This window comes from Fusarium mangiferae (genome assembly GCF_900044065.1).
Source record: "Fusarium mangiferae strain MRC7560 genome assembly, contig: FMAN_scaffold007, whole genome shotgun sequence".
In the NCBI taxonomy this organism is placed as follows: Eukaryota; Fungi; Ascomycota; class Sordariomycetes; order Hypocreales; family Nectriaceae; genus Fusarium; species Fusarium mangiferae.
This window is the reverse complement of record NW_024573927.1, coordinates 424,018-436,324: the sequence shown is the minus strand read 5'-3', so window position 1 is coordinate 436,324 and position 12,307 is coordinate 424,018. Positions and strand designations below refer to the sequence as shown.

General features: G+C 48.8%; 5 protein-coding genes across 5 annotated transcripts; 3 read left to right on the top strand and 2 right to left on the bottom strand.

Moving 5' to 3' along the window:
* Positions 1-1,266: 1,266 nt before the first annotated feature.
* On the top strand, positions 1,267-3,493 carry FMAN_13238 (uncharacterized protein; the record flags this gene model as incomplete). Its single annotated transcript, XM_041832681.1, has 10 exons — positions 1,267-1,362; positions 1,410-1,499; positions 1,547-1,643; positions 1,709-1,802; positions 1,847-2,204; positions 2,253-2,362; positions 2,413-2,583; positions 2,641-2,950; positions 2,999-3,123; positions 3,172-3,493. 10 exons carry the CDS (start codon positions 1,267-1,269, stop codon positions 3,491-3,493), a joined length of 1,773 nt encoding a protein of 590 aa, XP_041683120.1.
* A 233-nt stretch (positions 3,494-3,726) lies between these two features.
* FMAN_13237 (uncharacterized protein) lies at positions 3,727-4,327 on the bottom strand (the record flags this gene model as incomplete). The annotated part of the gene is made up of 2 exons (XM_041832680.1): positions 3,727-3,806; positions 3,859-4,327. The coding sequence occupies 2 exons, from the start codon at positions 4,325-4,327 to the stop codon at positions 3,727-3,729; spliced, it is 549 nt and encodes a 182-aa protein (XP_041683119.1).
* A 490-nt stretch (positions 4,328-4,817) lies between these two features.
* FMAN_13236 (uncharacterized protein) lies at positions 4,818-5,477 on the top strand (the record flags this gene model as incomplete). Its single annotated transcript, XM_041832679.1, has 1 exon — positions 4,818-5,477. The coding sequence occupies one exon, from the start codon at positions 4,818-4,820 to the stop codon at positions 5,475-5,477; it is 660 nt and encodes a 219-aa protein (XP_041683118.1).
* Positions 5,478-6,367: 890 nt separating this feature from the next.
* Positions 6,368-9,997, top strand: FMAN_13235 (uncharacterized protein; the record flags this gene model as incomplete). The annotated part of the gene is made up of 1 exon (XM_041832678.1): positions 6,368-9,997. One exon carries the CDS (start codon positions 6,368-6,370, stop codon positions 9,995-9,997), a length of 3,630 nt encoding a protein of 1,209 aa, XP_041683117.1.
* A 373-nt stretch (positions 9,998-10,370) lies between these two features.
* FMAN_13234 (uncharacterized protein) lies at positions 10,371-11,581 on the bottom strand (the record flags this gene model as incomplete). The annotated part of the gene is made up of 2 exons (XM_041832677.1): positions 10,371-11,486; positions 11,543-11,581. 2 exons carry the CDS (start codon positions 11,579-11,581, stop codon positions 10,371-10,373), a joined length of 1,155 nt encoding a protein of 384 aa, XP_041683116.1.
* Between the last annotated feature and the right edge of the window lie 726 nt (positions 11,582-12,307).

Here is a 12,307-nt window from a genome sequence, read left to right as displayed (position 1 = left end):
CATAACTTAGATGCCATTGTTTGCTTTGACAATCAGCATGCCAACGTCTTTGGCATTACACAAAGAGATTACTCAACACAATTTGTTGCGTTTAAGTTCGTTGTTTGATCATTATTAACGACGACTCATGATGATGGTTAGGTACATGCAGCACTCACCTTGCATTGTTTCAAGATAACCTTGACACTCTTTTAAACACCGTAATTGGCTTAAGCGGAAGGGAAGCGCACGTACTATAGATCAAATACCTCACACCAGTGCCGAGAAAAGCAGTAGCTCAAAGCATCACTTTTGCATATCGTGGCTTGGAGTTCTAGACCATTTGCGGGGACGTGATGGCCCAGCCCAAACCCAACACAAGTCTAGTCCCGCCTAGAATCTCGATAAGTCAGCCGGAACTAAAAACACCAATGCCACGAGTTCAACCTTTTCCGCATTGTTGGGTCTTGGGTCTCTTGTGGCTTGGGTAGCAAACAGTGCAGCTCAGCTCAGGGGTCTGTGGGTAGTACATCTGATCATGCTTTATTTCCTTGGATTGACGGAACGGGCGGGCACATGCATTGATTGCACTGACATTTTGGAGGTCAATTCACGTCACTCTTACACTGCACTATCGGCAGATCGAGATGATGTATCAAAAATCACAAAAGAAACGAGAATCACACGATTAACTTCCCCTTGGCCAGACTATCGAAAGTCTCACCCCATTAATCTCGCTCTCGTACCTGACCAATGTGCAACCACGCATTTTTAACTTTTACTTTTCTTTTTTTTACACGAGAACCCATGCCACATGGTTGGCGTGGCTTTTAGCGTTCCTCAGCCAGCCTCACCAACAACCCGGGCCTCGGGGGGCAAGAAAACAGCGAACACTGACTGTGGGGTATCAAAATAAACTTAGCAAAAGTCATCCTAAACTTAGGCTATCTTACCTAAGTCTTTTTGTCATTTAGGATCGAGTACCTGTATTTTCGTTCCTCCCCTAGCCGGGTAACATTTCCACGAGACCGATTTCGGTGACTCCCACTAAGACCAAGTTGGTGTGCAGCCTTGATTCTTATTGATCAGTACATACTGTTTGGTGGCTTAATGGTGAGACGTAATCATGCATAGTGAAATGTCTAAGCGAGGTGTCAACAATTCTTGGCTGCGTTATTATCCCATGTCACCCGTCATTCTTCTTAGCCATGTGCTGTGTTCCTTTGACGTGAAGAAAAGAAGTTGTTTGAGCAACAAAGAATCTCACAAAGAAGTCTAGAAGCAATCATGAAGAACCACGCGGCAGATCTAGCCGCAAGGTTCAACAGGCGAGTCGCAACCTCCTTCATTGGCCGGTTCTTCAGGCTAGAGGGCAGTAGTCACGTATGTTTCATTCCAGTCAGACAGCGCTCCTACTAATCTGCTTTTAGAGCATGGCGATCGACAGGACGACGTTCTTGAAAGAAGTTCGTGCTGGGGCGACGACCTTTGCTGCTATGACGTATATCATTGCTGTTAATGTAAGTGGGTTGTGAGGGAGGGTTGGAGGAGTGCTGATGAGGTGTAGGCTTCTATTCTGTCGCAGACGGGTGGTCCTTGTGTTTGTGATGAGACGAATAGGATTGATTGTGATAAGATTGATAGCTATGTGATGTGTAAAGAGGGTGAGTTTACCTTTACTTCGCGAAGAAGAAGAAGAAGAAGAAGAAGAAGATTAATGAGATGACAGAGGTGAGACGAGATCTCGTCACGGCGACATCAGCCATCGCAGGGCTCGCAACCCTCGTGTTTGGCCTCTTCACCAATCTGCCTATAGCCCTCGCGTGAGCACCCATCTCCAAAGACTTCACTCATCTAACAAGCCCAGACCTGGCATGGGCCTCAACGCCTACTTCGCCTTCCAAGTAGTGGGCTACAACGGCTCAGGAAGCATTCCCTACGGCGTCGCGTTAACAGCCGTCTTCACCGAAGGTCTCATCTTTGTCTTCCTCGCACTTACAGGTATGCGACAATGGCTCGTTAAACTCATCCCGTCAACCATAAAATCTGCAACGGGAGCAGGCATTGGTTTATTTCTCACAGAGATCGGGTTGTCGTACGGTTCGGGCATTGGTGCTATTACTGGGGGTTTCAACGCAACGCCGTTGGCGATAGCTGGATGTCCTGTTGATAGGATTAATCCAGATACTCAAATGTGTGAGGGCGGGATAATGACTAGTCCCAAGGTGAGTTGGTGGCCCGAAGTTGCGAGAGATATACTGACTTGATGAAAGCTTTGGACTGCGATATTTGCTGGTGGTTTACTGACGGCGTATCTCATGGCCTTCCGGGTCAAATACGCCTTCATCATTGGCATCGCATTTGTGTCCATCCTCTCATGGCCGTAAGTCGTCCCCAGTGCCCGATGCCTGTCTGGGTCTCTGATAGAAGCAGACGCGATACTGCCGTTACATACTTCCCTCACACGCCAGAAGGAAACTCTCGTTTCGAGTTCTTCCGCAAAGTAGCTTCCGTCAACCCTATGAAGCATACCCTCAATGCTCTCGATTGGAACGTAGGCCAACACGGTACTCAATTTGCCCTCGCCCTCTTCACATTCCTTTAGTAAGTTCTTTGAAGTTCTTCTAAGTTTTCTTATCTTACTTTTACTGACAAAACAAGCGTTGATATCATTGATGCCACAGCAACAATGTTCTCCATGGTCCGATTTTGCGGCGTCGTTGATGATCGGGATGGAGATTTTCCCCAGTCAACCCTTGCCTATTGCTGTGATGCAATCAGCATTTCTATCAGTGCTCTATTCGGCTGTTCACCTGTTACGGCATTTATTGAGAGTGGCGCTGGTATTGCTGAAGGAGGTCGCACGGGTCTTACAGCTATGACTACTGGCTTCTTGTTTCTTTTGTCTATCGTATTTGGACCCATCTTCTCATCTGTGCCGCCGTGGGCAACTGGACCGGCTCTGATTCTGGTAAGGTGTGAGGCAGACGTAAACTTGGACTTGACTGATGATTCACAGGTCGGATGCATGATGGCTCGTCAGATCACTGAGATCAACTGGCGCTATATCGGTGACACGCTCCCCTCATTCGTCGTCATCGCCTTTGTTCCATTTTCGTACAGCGTAGCCTACGGAATCATCGCGTAAGTTCACTCATTTTCTTGAACGCTCCTCATCTAACATTCCCTCAGCGGCATGTTTCTTTACACAGCTCTAAATCTCATGATTTCCTTAACCGTTCGCCTCTCAGGCGGCAGGCTAGAGCCAGATAACTACGACATGAAAGAATACTGGACCTGGAAGGCGCCAGGAAGAAAACCATGGTTTGTACGGGCTTTTAGAAATGTTACTTACTCCGCAAAGGATACCCATGAATCTAGTCCTCAAACCTTTAATGCCCATGGTGGCTTGGACTGTGAGATGGTGAGAGTTGCGTCGTCGGATGAGAGGAAGGATGATGCGCGCGTGTCGGTCTCTGTACCTGTGCCTGCGCTTTCTAGATTCTCTCGTTGAGGTGGCTATAACTTCTCAACTACCTGGCTGTCTTTCATTGATTCACAATGTGAAGGAACATTGTTTAATTCTTGTACATACTTATTATTTCACTTAGACTTTACGCATTACTGCACCCAAATTGATCAATCATTGTTACCGACTAAAGATGTGTTTATTGAAAAAATAGATGGATTTCAGTTGTTCTCTCGTACGTAATGATCCCGCTGCAAATCAAAGGTAACGAGGGAACCTCAATTGGGCTTCTTGCAAGACTTGGGTTTCCATCCCTCTGGCTTCAAGACCTGTCCAGCCGGATCAAATCCCGGCGCAACTATTGACATTAGTTCATCTCTCCATCCCTTCAACATCATCTCATAACTTACCAGTTGTCCCAACAAGAGTCCAGTCACCCAGACTTCGGGCACTCTGCCACTCCTCCGCTTTGACAACGACCTGCGGTCTCTGTCCACCGAAGAGATCATTGCCCATTACATGGTCCCTCGTGCAGGATCCATCATTCTTCGATAGCGAGAGAACAAGAGGTGCGCCAGCGTAATAGTGCCAAACTTCCGCGGCGTCGAGTTTATGCCAGAGAGATTGTCCCGCAGAACCTTCGAGCAGATAGTAAATAGCTGTGCTGACGGATCGATTGGTTCCTGGAACAGTAGTTGGGTCTACGAAAGTTTGGACAAAGTAACCTTTTTCGGTGTTGGGTTCAAGCTTGAGAAGATCGATTACTTGTTCTGCTGAACAATCTGTGATGGGTTTATGCTTGGTGCGGCGGTCGAGAGATTCGGGGATATGGAGGGCTAGGCTGAGAGGGAGCCATGACAGAGCGAGAGCGAAACGCATTGTCAATGAATTGATCTATAGTTGCTTTTATGAGAGTGAGAGAATGCTGCCGAGTCGATAGTCCAGCCATTTCAGACGGCGATCCTCCATCCTTTTGTACCTCATCTCTCAGCCATGCTTACTCCCGGCAGTTTCGGATCGGCATTGATGCGGGGGGGGCTGGAGGTGTCAGATTCACCGCTTGCAAGCAGTAAAGCGTGAATTACCAATGTCACTCATGACGTACATTCTTGCAAATCCTCATTTAAAGGCTGAATCAGAGCAAAATCCTTTCCTTATACGCTCACGAGTCTTACACTGACACCTGGAGCTACCAATGGCATGTCACTCGGCGTATAGAGCGGGTACCGCCGCGTGCCGGGGTCTGGACCCTTAAATATCTCAATCGGGAAGCCCCGATATTCGAAGAGTTATCAGATAAGAAAGTCTACTTTAACGACGAGTATCCCTCTCAATTAAGACCGACTTCGACTTTCTTGTCATTCTCAAAATGGCAGCCAAAACTCCTCAAGAGATTCTTGCTGCACTTCTCCAAACAGTCGAGCGCGACATCGTCCCCTTGACCAGTGATGGTGTCCGCTCAGGCAGCAAAGTCTTCGGCGCCGCAATCCTCTCAGCCCAAACCCTCAAACCATTAACCGTCTCAACGAACAACGAGCGCGCCTCACCTCTTCTTCACGGGGAAATAAACTGCATCCAGACATTCTACACCCAAACTTATCCCGACTCCAAATCTCGACCTAATCCCCGCGAAGACTGTGTCTTTTTCGCAACACACGAACCTTGCAGTCTATGTTTGAGCGGAATCACATGGTCTGGGTTCAAAGAGCTGTACTATCTGTTTACATACGAGGATAGTCGTGATCAGTTCGCTATTCCGTATGATATTGAGATTTTGGAAGAGGTTTTCCGGGTGAGGGCTGAGGGGGAGAGTGATGAGGCTGTTGGGAAGAGGGCGTTGTATAACAAGACGAATAAGTTCTTTACTGCAAAGAGTGTTAAGGATCTTGTTGAAGAAATCGAGGATACGGATGAGAGGAAGCGTTGGAATGCTGAGGTTGATAGGGTGAAGGCGTTGTATTCGGCATTGAGCGATGAGTATCAAAAGAATAAGCAGAGCGGTATAGAGACATCTAGTACTTGGAAGTAATCAAGGGGCTTCATATAATTAGGATGAAACTTGGGTTTTGGATGCCCCTTTGTTGTTGCGATATTGTACTCTACCGAGCTAAGATGAGCTGCTGAGATACCCTATACGAGATAGCTAGAGTTACAGTACTTTATAACGATAGGCCAGGTTGGGCTCATCTGGAGCGTCCAACATGACTTAAAATTATATGTGATTTATTCCATGAATTATAAAAAGACCAATTGACTTCATCAAACAAAATGTACACTTGGTGATACAACTTCTCAACACGATCGTAGCTGAATCTCAAGCTTCACATACTAAAAATAACGACTAACAACCTAATTTCAGCAATCCCCCAGATTGGGGTAAGATACTGACTTCAATAATGCGCTTTTTTCCCATCGGAAAAACAATCCCATACAATCTCCAAACCCGGATCAATTTTCCCTCAAAATTGATGCTTGAAGAAAAGCCCGATCGAAAAATCGGAGCCCGAGATCTGGATCGGGCCGCTAGTGTTTTAGTGTCGGTCTAAAAGCCTGGAAGGAGGGTTATTCCCCGTAACACCGTTACATCATTTGTTTATCGCGTACGACCCGACAATTCATGCTGCATTGTCGCGAGAAGCGCTTTGCCGTAGACTAGCCATGTTGGATGATTCTCTTGAACAGACGCTCGATGTAACGTAGGCGTAATAGCGGTATAGATTGTAAAATGACTACATGCTGTGAGGTTATCGCGACGTGTATCGATGGATGTCAGGAGAGAGTTGACTTGACTGCCGTAGGTTTCATGAAGATCATCTCGGCTAGTCTCAACGTCATGGCTCGATGTTGCCTTGGCAAACCCACAAAATAATACCGCAGTGAATACGACCAACTTTGCTTCGTCAACATTCGTTGTTGACGATGGACTCCGACATCGCACATGATCTCGACAAGTTGAACATTCGCGATATTCTCAACGCAGACTCTCGTCCGACGTTTATTATTGATCTCGATCCTGATGATGAGACACCGCTGCGCTCAAAGGCCACCCAGCCTGTGTTTTGCAACAATGCGCTCGCGACGCATGAACGACTCTTAGATGCCGTGCGCGGTGAGCAGAGCGAGAGTGAGTATGAAGACTTCAAGACGTGGGCGACGGGAGTTACGAAACAGGATGATTCGAAGGATGTGTTTCCATTGTTCTTTCTGTACAGGGGCTTGCTTTGGACGGGGTCGACGGTTGGGAAGAGATGGAGGTTGATTAGTGGGAATCGACTCTGGCAGCATCCCGATACGCCGGCGAGTTTATCAGCGAGTGCGCTTTCGAGAGCGAGCACGCCGAGCTTGAAAGAGCAAGATACACCAAAGGGCGACGTTTCGAAATCGCCGAAGCAAGACGAAGCGAGGGATGAGACCGCCGAGGATACAACGCATGAGATGACGCCGACAGAGGCCACGCTGATAGCGTCGACACCGCGAAAATTCCCATTCCGATCTTGGTGGCGAGGCAGTACCTCCAAAGGAAGTTCAGATCGCAACACGGGCAGTACAAGCAGCGGCTCCATCATCCTAGGCAAGCCCGAAAAAGCCGTCGCAGACTGGACGGCCACCAACCCAAAAGGTCTTTTATCACCGTACATACTCCTCCTCCGCGCCATAGACTGGTCCTCAACGCCCCTAGGTCCCATGTCCTCCTGGTCCCCCGAACTACGCCAAGTAGCCAATCTCGTGATCAACAACCCTCACCCGGCCAATATCTTCTGGGGCAACGACATGACGATGCTATACAACGAAGCGTACGCCGTTACATTCGCTGGGAACAAACATCCGTCTATGCTCGGCACAGGAGCGTCTGGGCCTTGGTCTGAAGCTTGGGATGTCCTTGGGCCAGCGCTGCAAGAGGTTGTGAGGACTGGTGTGAGCTTTAGAAGCGACAATAATGACCTGGCGTTGTTTAGGAGGGGGTTCTTGGAGGAGACGCATATTTGCTGGTCACTTACTCCGTTGTATGGTGGGACGGAGAGGATTGTGGGCTTTTACAATGCACCATTTGAGACGACGGATTTGGTATTGAGTCAGCGACGCATGGGCACGATAAACAAAGTGAGTGAGTCTTTGAGGAGAGCGATGAGTATCAAGAGTTTCTGGAAGTCTGTTCTTGATGGTCTTGAGGATAATCATCGAGATGTCCCGTTTGCACTTCTGTACTCCGTCGGCGAGGCTGAAGAAGCAGATCATCAGTCGAGTTCGTCGGGGAGTACGATATCAAGCAAGTCGTGTTACTTGGAGGGAACGATTGGGATACCGCTTGGACATGATGCTGCGCCGGAGCAGATTGATCTCAAGAGGAGTTACCAGGGATTTGTGCCTTCGTTTCGAGAGGCGATGCGGACACGGGAACCTACGCTTGTAAGGATACGAGACGGAACGTTGCCGGAAGATCTACTGCAGGGGATTCAGTGGCGAGGATTTGAAGAGCCTGGTACGGAGGCGATTATTTTTCCAGTTCGCCCTACGAATGGCGAGACGGTACTGGCGTTCCTCGTTCTGGGCGTCAATCCTCGAAGACCGTATGATGAGGGGTACGTTTCCTTCGCCACGCTCCTCAACAACCAACTCGCTACTTCACTCGCATCAACCATTCTCTTCGAAGACGAGACGCGTCGTGGTCGCGACGCAGCAGAAGCAGCAGCGCTTGAGAAAGAAGAACTCACGCAGCAACTCAACCTTCAAGCAAGCCGTCTTCGAAGAATGACAGAACTGTCTCCATTGGGAATGTTCCTCACCAGTCCAGAGGGTATACTCCGCGAAGCAAATGATCGCTTCTACGAGATGACAGGTCATAGTCGAGATACACCAGGTGATGTGTCATGGGCTGATCTCATGAAGAACTCGGGCAGTGTCATGGAACAAGGATGGCATCGTCTAACACAGGATATGCTCCCCTGGTCAGGAGAAGTTAAACTCCGAGAAAGTTTCGAGAACCCCGTCAACATTCACGGTGAACCTATCGACTTTTGGGTCCTCGTCACCGCCCATCCCGAAATCACCCCCAGTGGTACCTTGCGGTCTACAATGGGTTCCATAACGGATATCTCACACCTGAAATGGGCACAGGGTTTACAGAACAGAAGATTGCAAGAAGCAGAGGAAACACGCCGCCAGCAGAACGAATTTATCGACATAACATCTCATGAGATGCGTAACCCCTTGAGTGCAATTCTCCAATGCGCAGATGACATCACCTCTGCGATGCAAGCCTGCCGCACCAACGGGATCACAGCATCACAGGACGTTATTGAATCATGCCTTGATGCATCGCAAACCATAGCGCTTTGCGTTCAGCATCAGAGGTCAATCGTAGACGACATCCTCACCGTTTCAAAACTTGACTCCAATCTGCTCTTGATAACACCAGTGGTATGTCAGCCGCAGACCATCGTTGAGAGGGTGGTCAAGATGTTTGAGTCAGAAATGTTAGCAAAAGATATCACCCTTGAGATTGATATCAGCACTGAGTTTGAGAAGCTAGCTGTGGATTGGGTTGCCATGGATCCGAGTCGTGTTCTTCAGATCCTCATCAATCTCATGACCAACGCTATCAAATTCACGGCGTCTTCTTCAACGCGTGTGATAAAAGTCGCAATTGGAGTGTCGAAGGATCCACCCGAGGTAGACAGCATTCCCGGCTTTGCGTTTGCGCCTACAAGGGGTGAGATTGGCAGTGTCGTTGGATCCGATGAGTGGGGTTCTGGAGAGGGTCTGTACGTGAGATACAGAGTGCAGGATACAGGTTGTGGATTGACCGACGATGAGAAGAAGCGGCTGTTCCAAAGATTCAAGCAGGCGAGCCCACGAACACACTACAAATACGGCGGCAGTGGTCTAGGACTCTTTATATCGAAACGACTCGCAGAGCTACATGGCGGTCGCATCGGCGTTGCGTCTACAGCCGGCAAAGGCAGTGACTTTGGCTTCTACATCCAAGCACGTCGATGCTCACCTCCCAACGAACAATCCTCCCCCCAGCCAATCCTCTCCGAAGTACCCTCTACCAAAAAGACACTCCACCTCCTATCCCCCAACCCCTCCGCCCGAACCCGTCGCGAGAGCATCCTCGCCGCCGTCTTCACCCCCAGCGCCCTAACAGTGCACGTCGTCGAAGACAACCTCATCAACCAAAAAGTCCTCGTCAATCAGCTCCGCAAGGCAGGCTGCACCGTAAGCGCGACAAACGACGGGCTTGAAGCGCTGGAGTTTCTCAAAAAGACACATTTCTTTAAAACTGGGGGATCAGATTTATCTGTTGTACTCATGGACCTAGAGATGCCGAACATGGATGGGTATCAGTGCGTTAGGGAGATACGAAGGTTGGAGAGGGAGGGGTTGATTGCGGAGCATGTTCCTGTTATTGCGGTGACGGCGAATGTGAGGGATGAGCAGATAAGGATGGCGCTGGATAGTGGTATGGATGATCTTGTTTCAAAGCCATTTAGGATCCCGGAGGTGATGAGTAAGATTGAGGGGTTGTTGAAGAAGTGCAATAGGTAATTGGCTTGGAGTAATGGTTCTTCATGGTTAGATTTAGTGTTAAGCATTAGGCGTTGTAGAGTAATTTACATTAGGTATCAGGAGTCAATTTCACAGTCTTGCTTTGGCTATAGTTGATAGGTGAATGCGCGGCCCGCTTCGGTTGGATAGAAACCACGCGTTACAAAGAGTGAGGCGTGATGGGGTGATCCCTGAATGCCCTCATACGGTTGGGTATCAAGATCGGCGCTGCAGTCTTGCCGGTCCCCCACGTCCCTGATCACGCAGGGTCTTATCGTATGTACTCAATCAAACAAGTGCAAAATGGATAGAATATGTGATGCTATTGAAATGAACAATCTGCTACGCTCGAAACACGCTATGTTAATGCTCTCTAATAAACACTCCGTCTATCTACACTCCTCCTATCCACACTCATCGCCCTCGCACTCCTGCTCGTATCAACGACACTTCTTCCAGACACTACACTCCTCCCCGACGAGCTCCTCCTATCGGACCCAACACTCTTGGCCGGCATGATCCTCTTGTTCATATCAACAGGCCTCACCTTGTCAAGATCAAGCGACCTGACCTCAAAGTCCGGCTCCCTCTCCATCTCCGCAACCGTATGTTCCCGTCCAATATGGTTGATGAGCGTATCAGCGCTTGGACATAAAACATCACCATCGCGGAAGCGGGAGCACAGAACGCAGGCAAATTCTCCTTCTGGTGTGTGGCACTTTATGACGAAGCGTGGACTGATGTGGAATTCGAGCTCTTCGTCGATCTCGCGCTTGTAGCCTCCTTTTTCTGTGATAACGCGCGTGGCTGTTTTTCCAATTGCCCATGCATCGTCTGCCTCAACGTCTAGAAAGACATCGCATGCTGGACAGAGACAATCACCCCGCGGTTCAAATGTCGACGCGAGGGGTCGTTCGGGTATGTACTGCAGATCAAGGGCGTAGCGACAATAAAGAGGATCGTCCTTAATAATAGTCGATGCCCGTTTCGGCGGCGGTAAAGCTTTCGGCAGCGGAGGTTCTTCCAGGTCCATAAGTCTCTCCCTCTGCTGTCTCAACGCCCCAAGCGATCCCTCCCTCGCCGCATCACTCGCCGCTATCAACCTCGCCATATCAGCCCTGTCAAGCTGGCGTCCATTATACACCGCATCCTGCAGGACATTGATGACAGTCTGCTGCAGTGCAATGACCTGTGCCTGTAATTTATTCTCCGTGATGACGTCGCCGATCGCAAAGCGCTGTCCGTAGCGTTGGTAGCCGTCTTCGAATTCGCGATTGATCAGGGCGCCCGAGCGCTGGAAGGAAGCTTCGACTTCGTCGCGGGCGCGGGAATTTTGCTCGACTTGGGCCTTGAGCTTCTTGATCTCCTCGTCTTGGGTCGTGTCGCGCTTGGCTTGCTTGCGCTTTTCTTTGACGCGGTCCCAGAGACCCATTGAGGATGTGAATGTTCCGACGAGGGTGCTGCATAGTGTAGCTATGATGAATGTTTTCTATATAAGACAACATTAATAAAGTACAAATCAATAGCTCAAAGGGGAGCAGTTACCTTGAGGTTTTTCTCCTCAATCATATTAGCGTAATTCATTTTGTTGACGTTGTTTAGTGTGAGTTCTTTGTCTCAAAAGATATTCCTTTTTTACCAGCGCATGAGATCAGTGCGTAGGTTTGATGCCCAACGGCCTGAGACATTTAGCAAAAGAAGAAAAGTCGCAGATCATCGACGTATATATGTCTCACCCCCGATCCAGGGTCTTCAGGTCGCACAATGATGGCATTTCCGTGTGAATGGGTTGCACACCGCTTCATACGTGGTCATGGGCGCTATCCCGCGTTTTCTCTGTCATAATACATATTTCCCGCAGCCAGTGACGTCAATTGCATCGAGATGTGCCAAGTTTTTACAATCCTTCGCTGATTGGCGGATCTAAAATAATGACGATGCTTGTTTCCGACGGTGTTTTGCACTTTATCCACCCTCGCTCGCTCGCTTTGTCTCGTTTTGTCTTTGACAGTTTAATTTTAGTGCTTTGTTCAAAGCCAAGATTACTTTAATATTAATCTGGAAATAGTGAGTTTGAGCTGTTTGTTTCTTTCCTGTACGAGTTGGTGTCACGTAACTGGCGTTACTCCGATGGACATGGCTCGGCGTTTCGGAAACCCAGCGATCATGTCTGCTGACTTTTTGTGCAAGGTACATGGTGTTAAATCGCTATCATAAAATAATGCCCAAGAAAATGATTCGCTCTTCAGTATGCAATGCTCTTCCACTCATCCGCCAACAGCCTCATCGACCTGCCTTAACCCTCAGGGA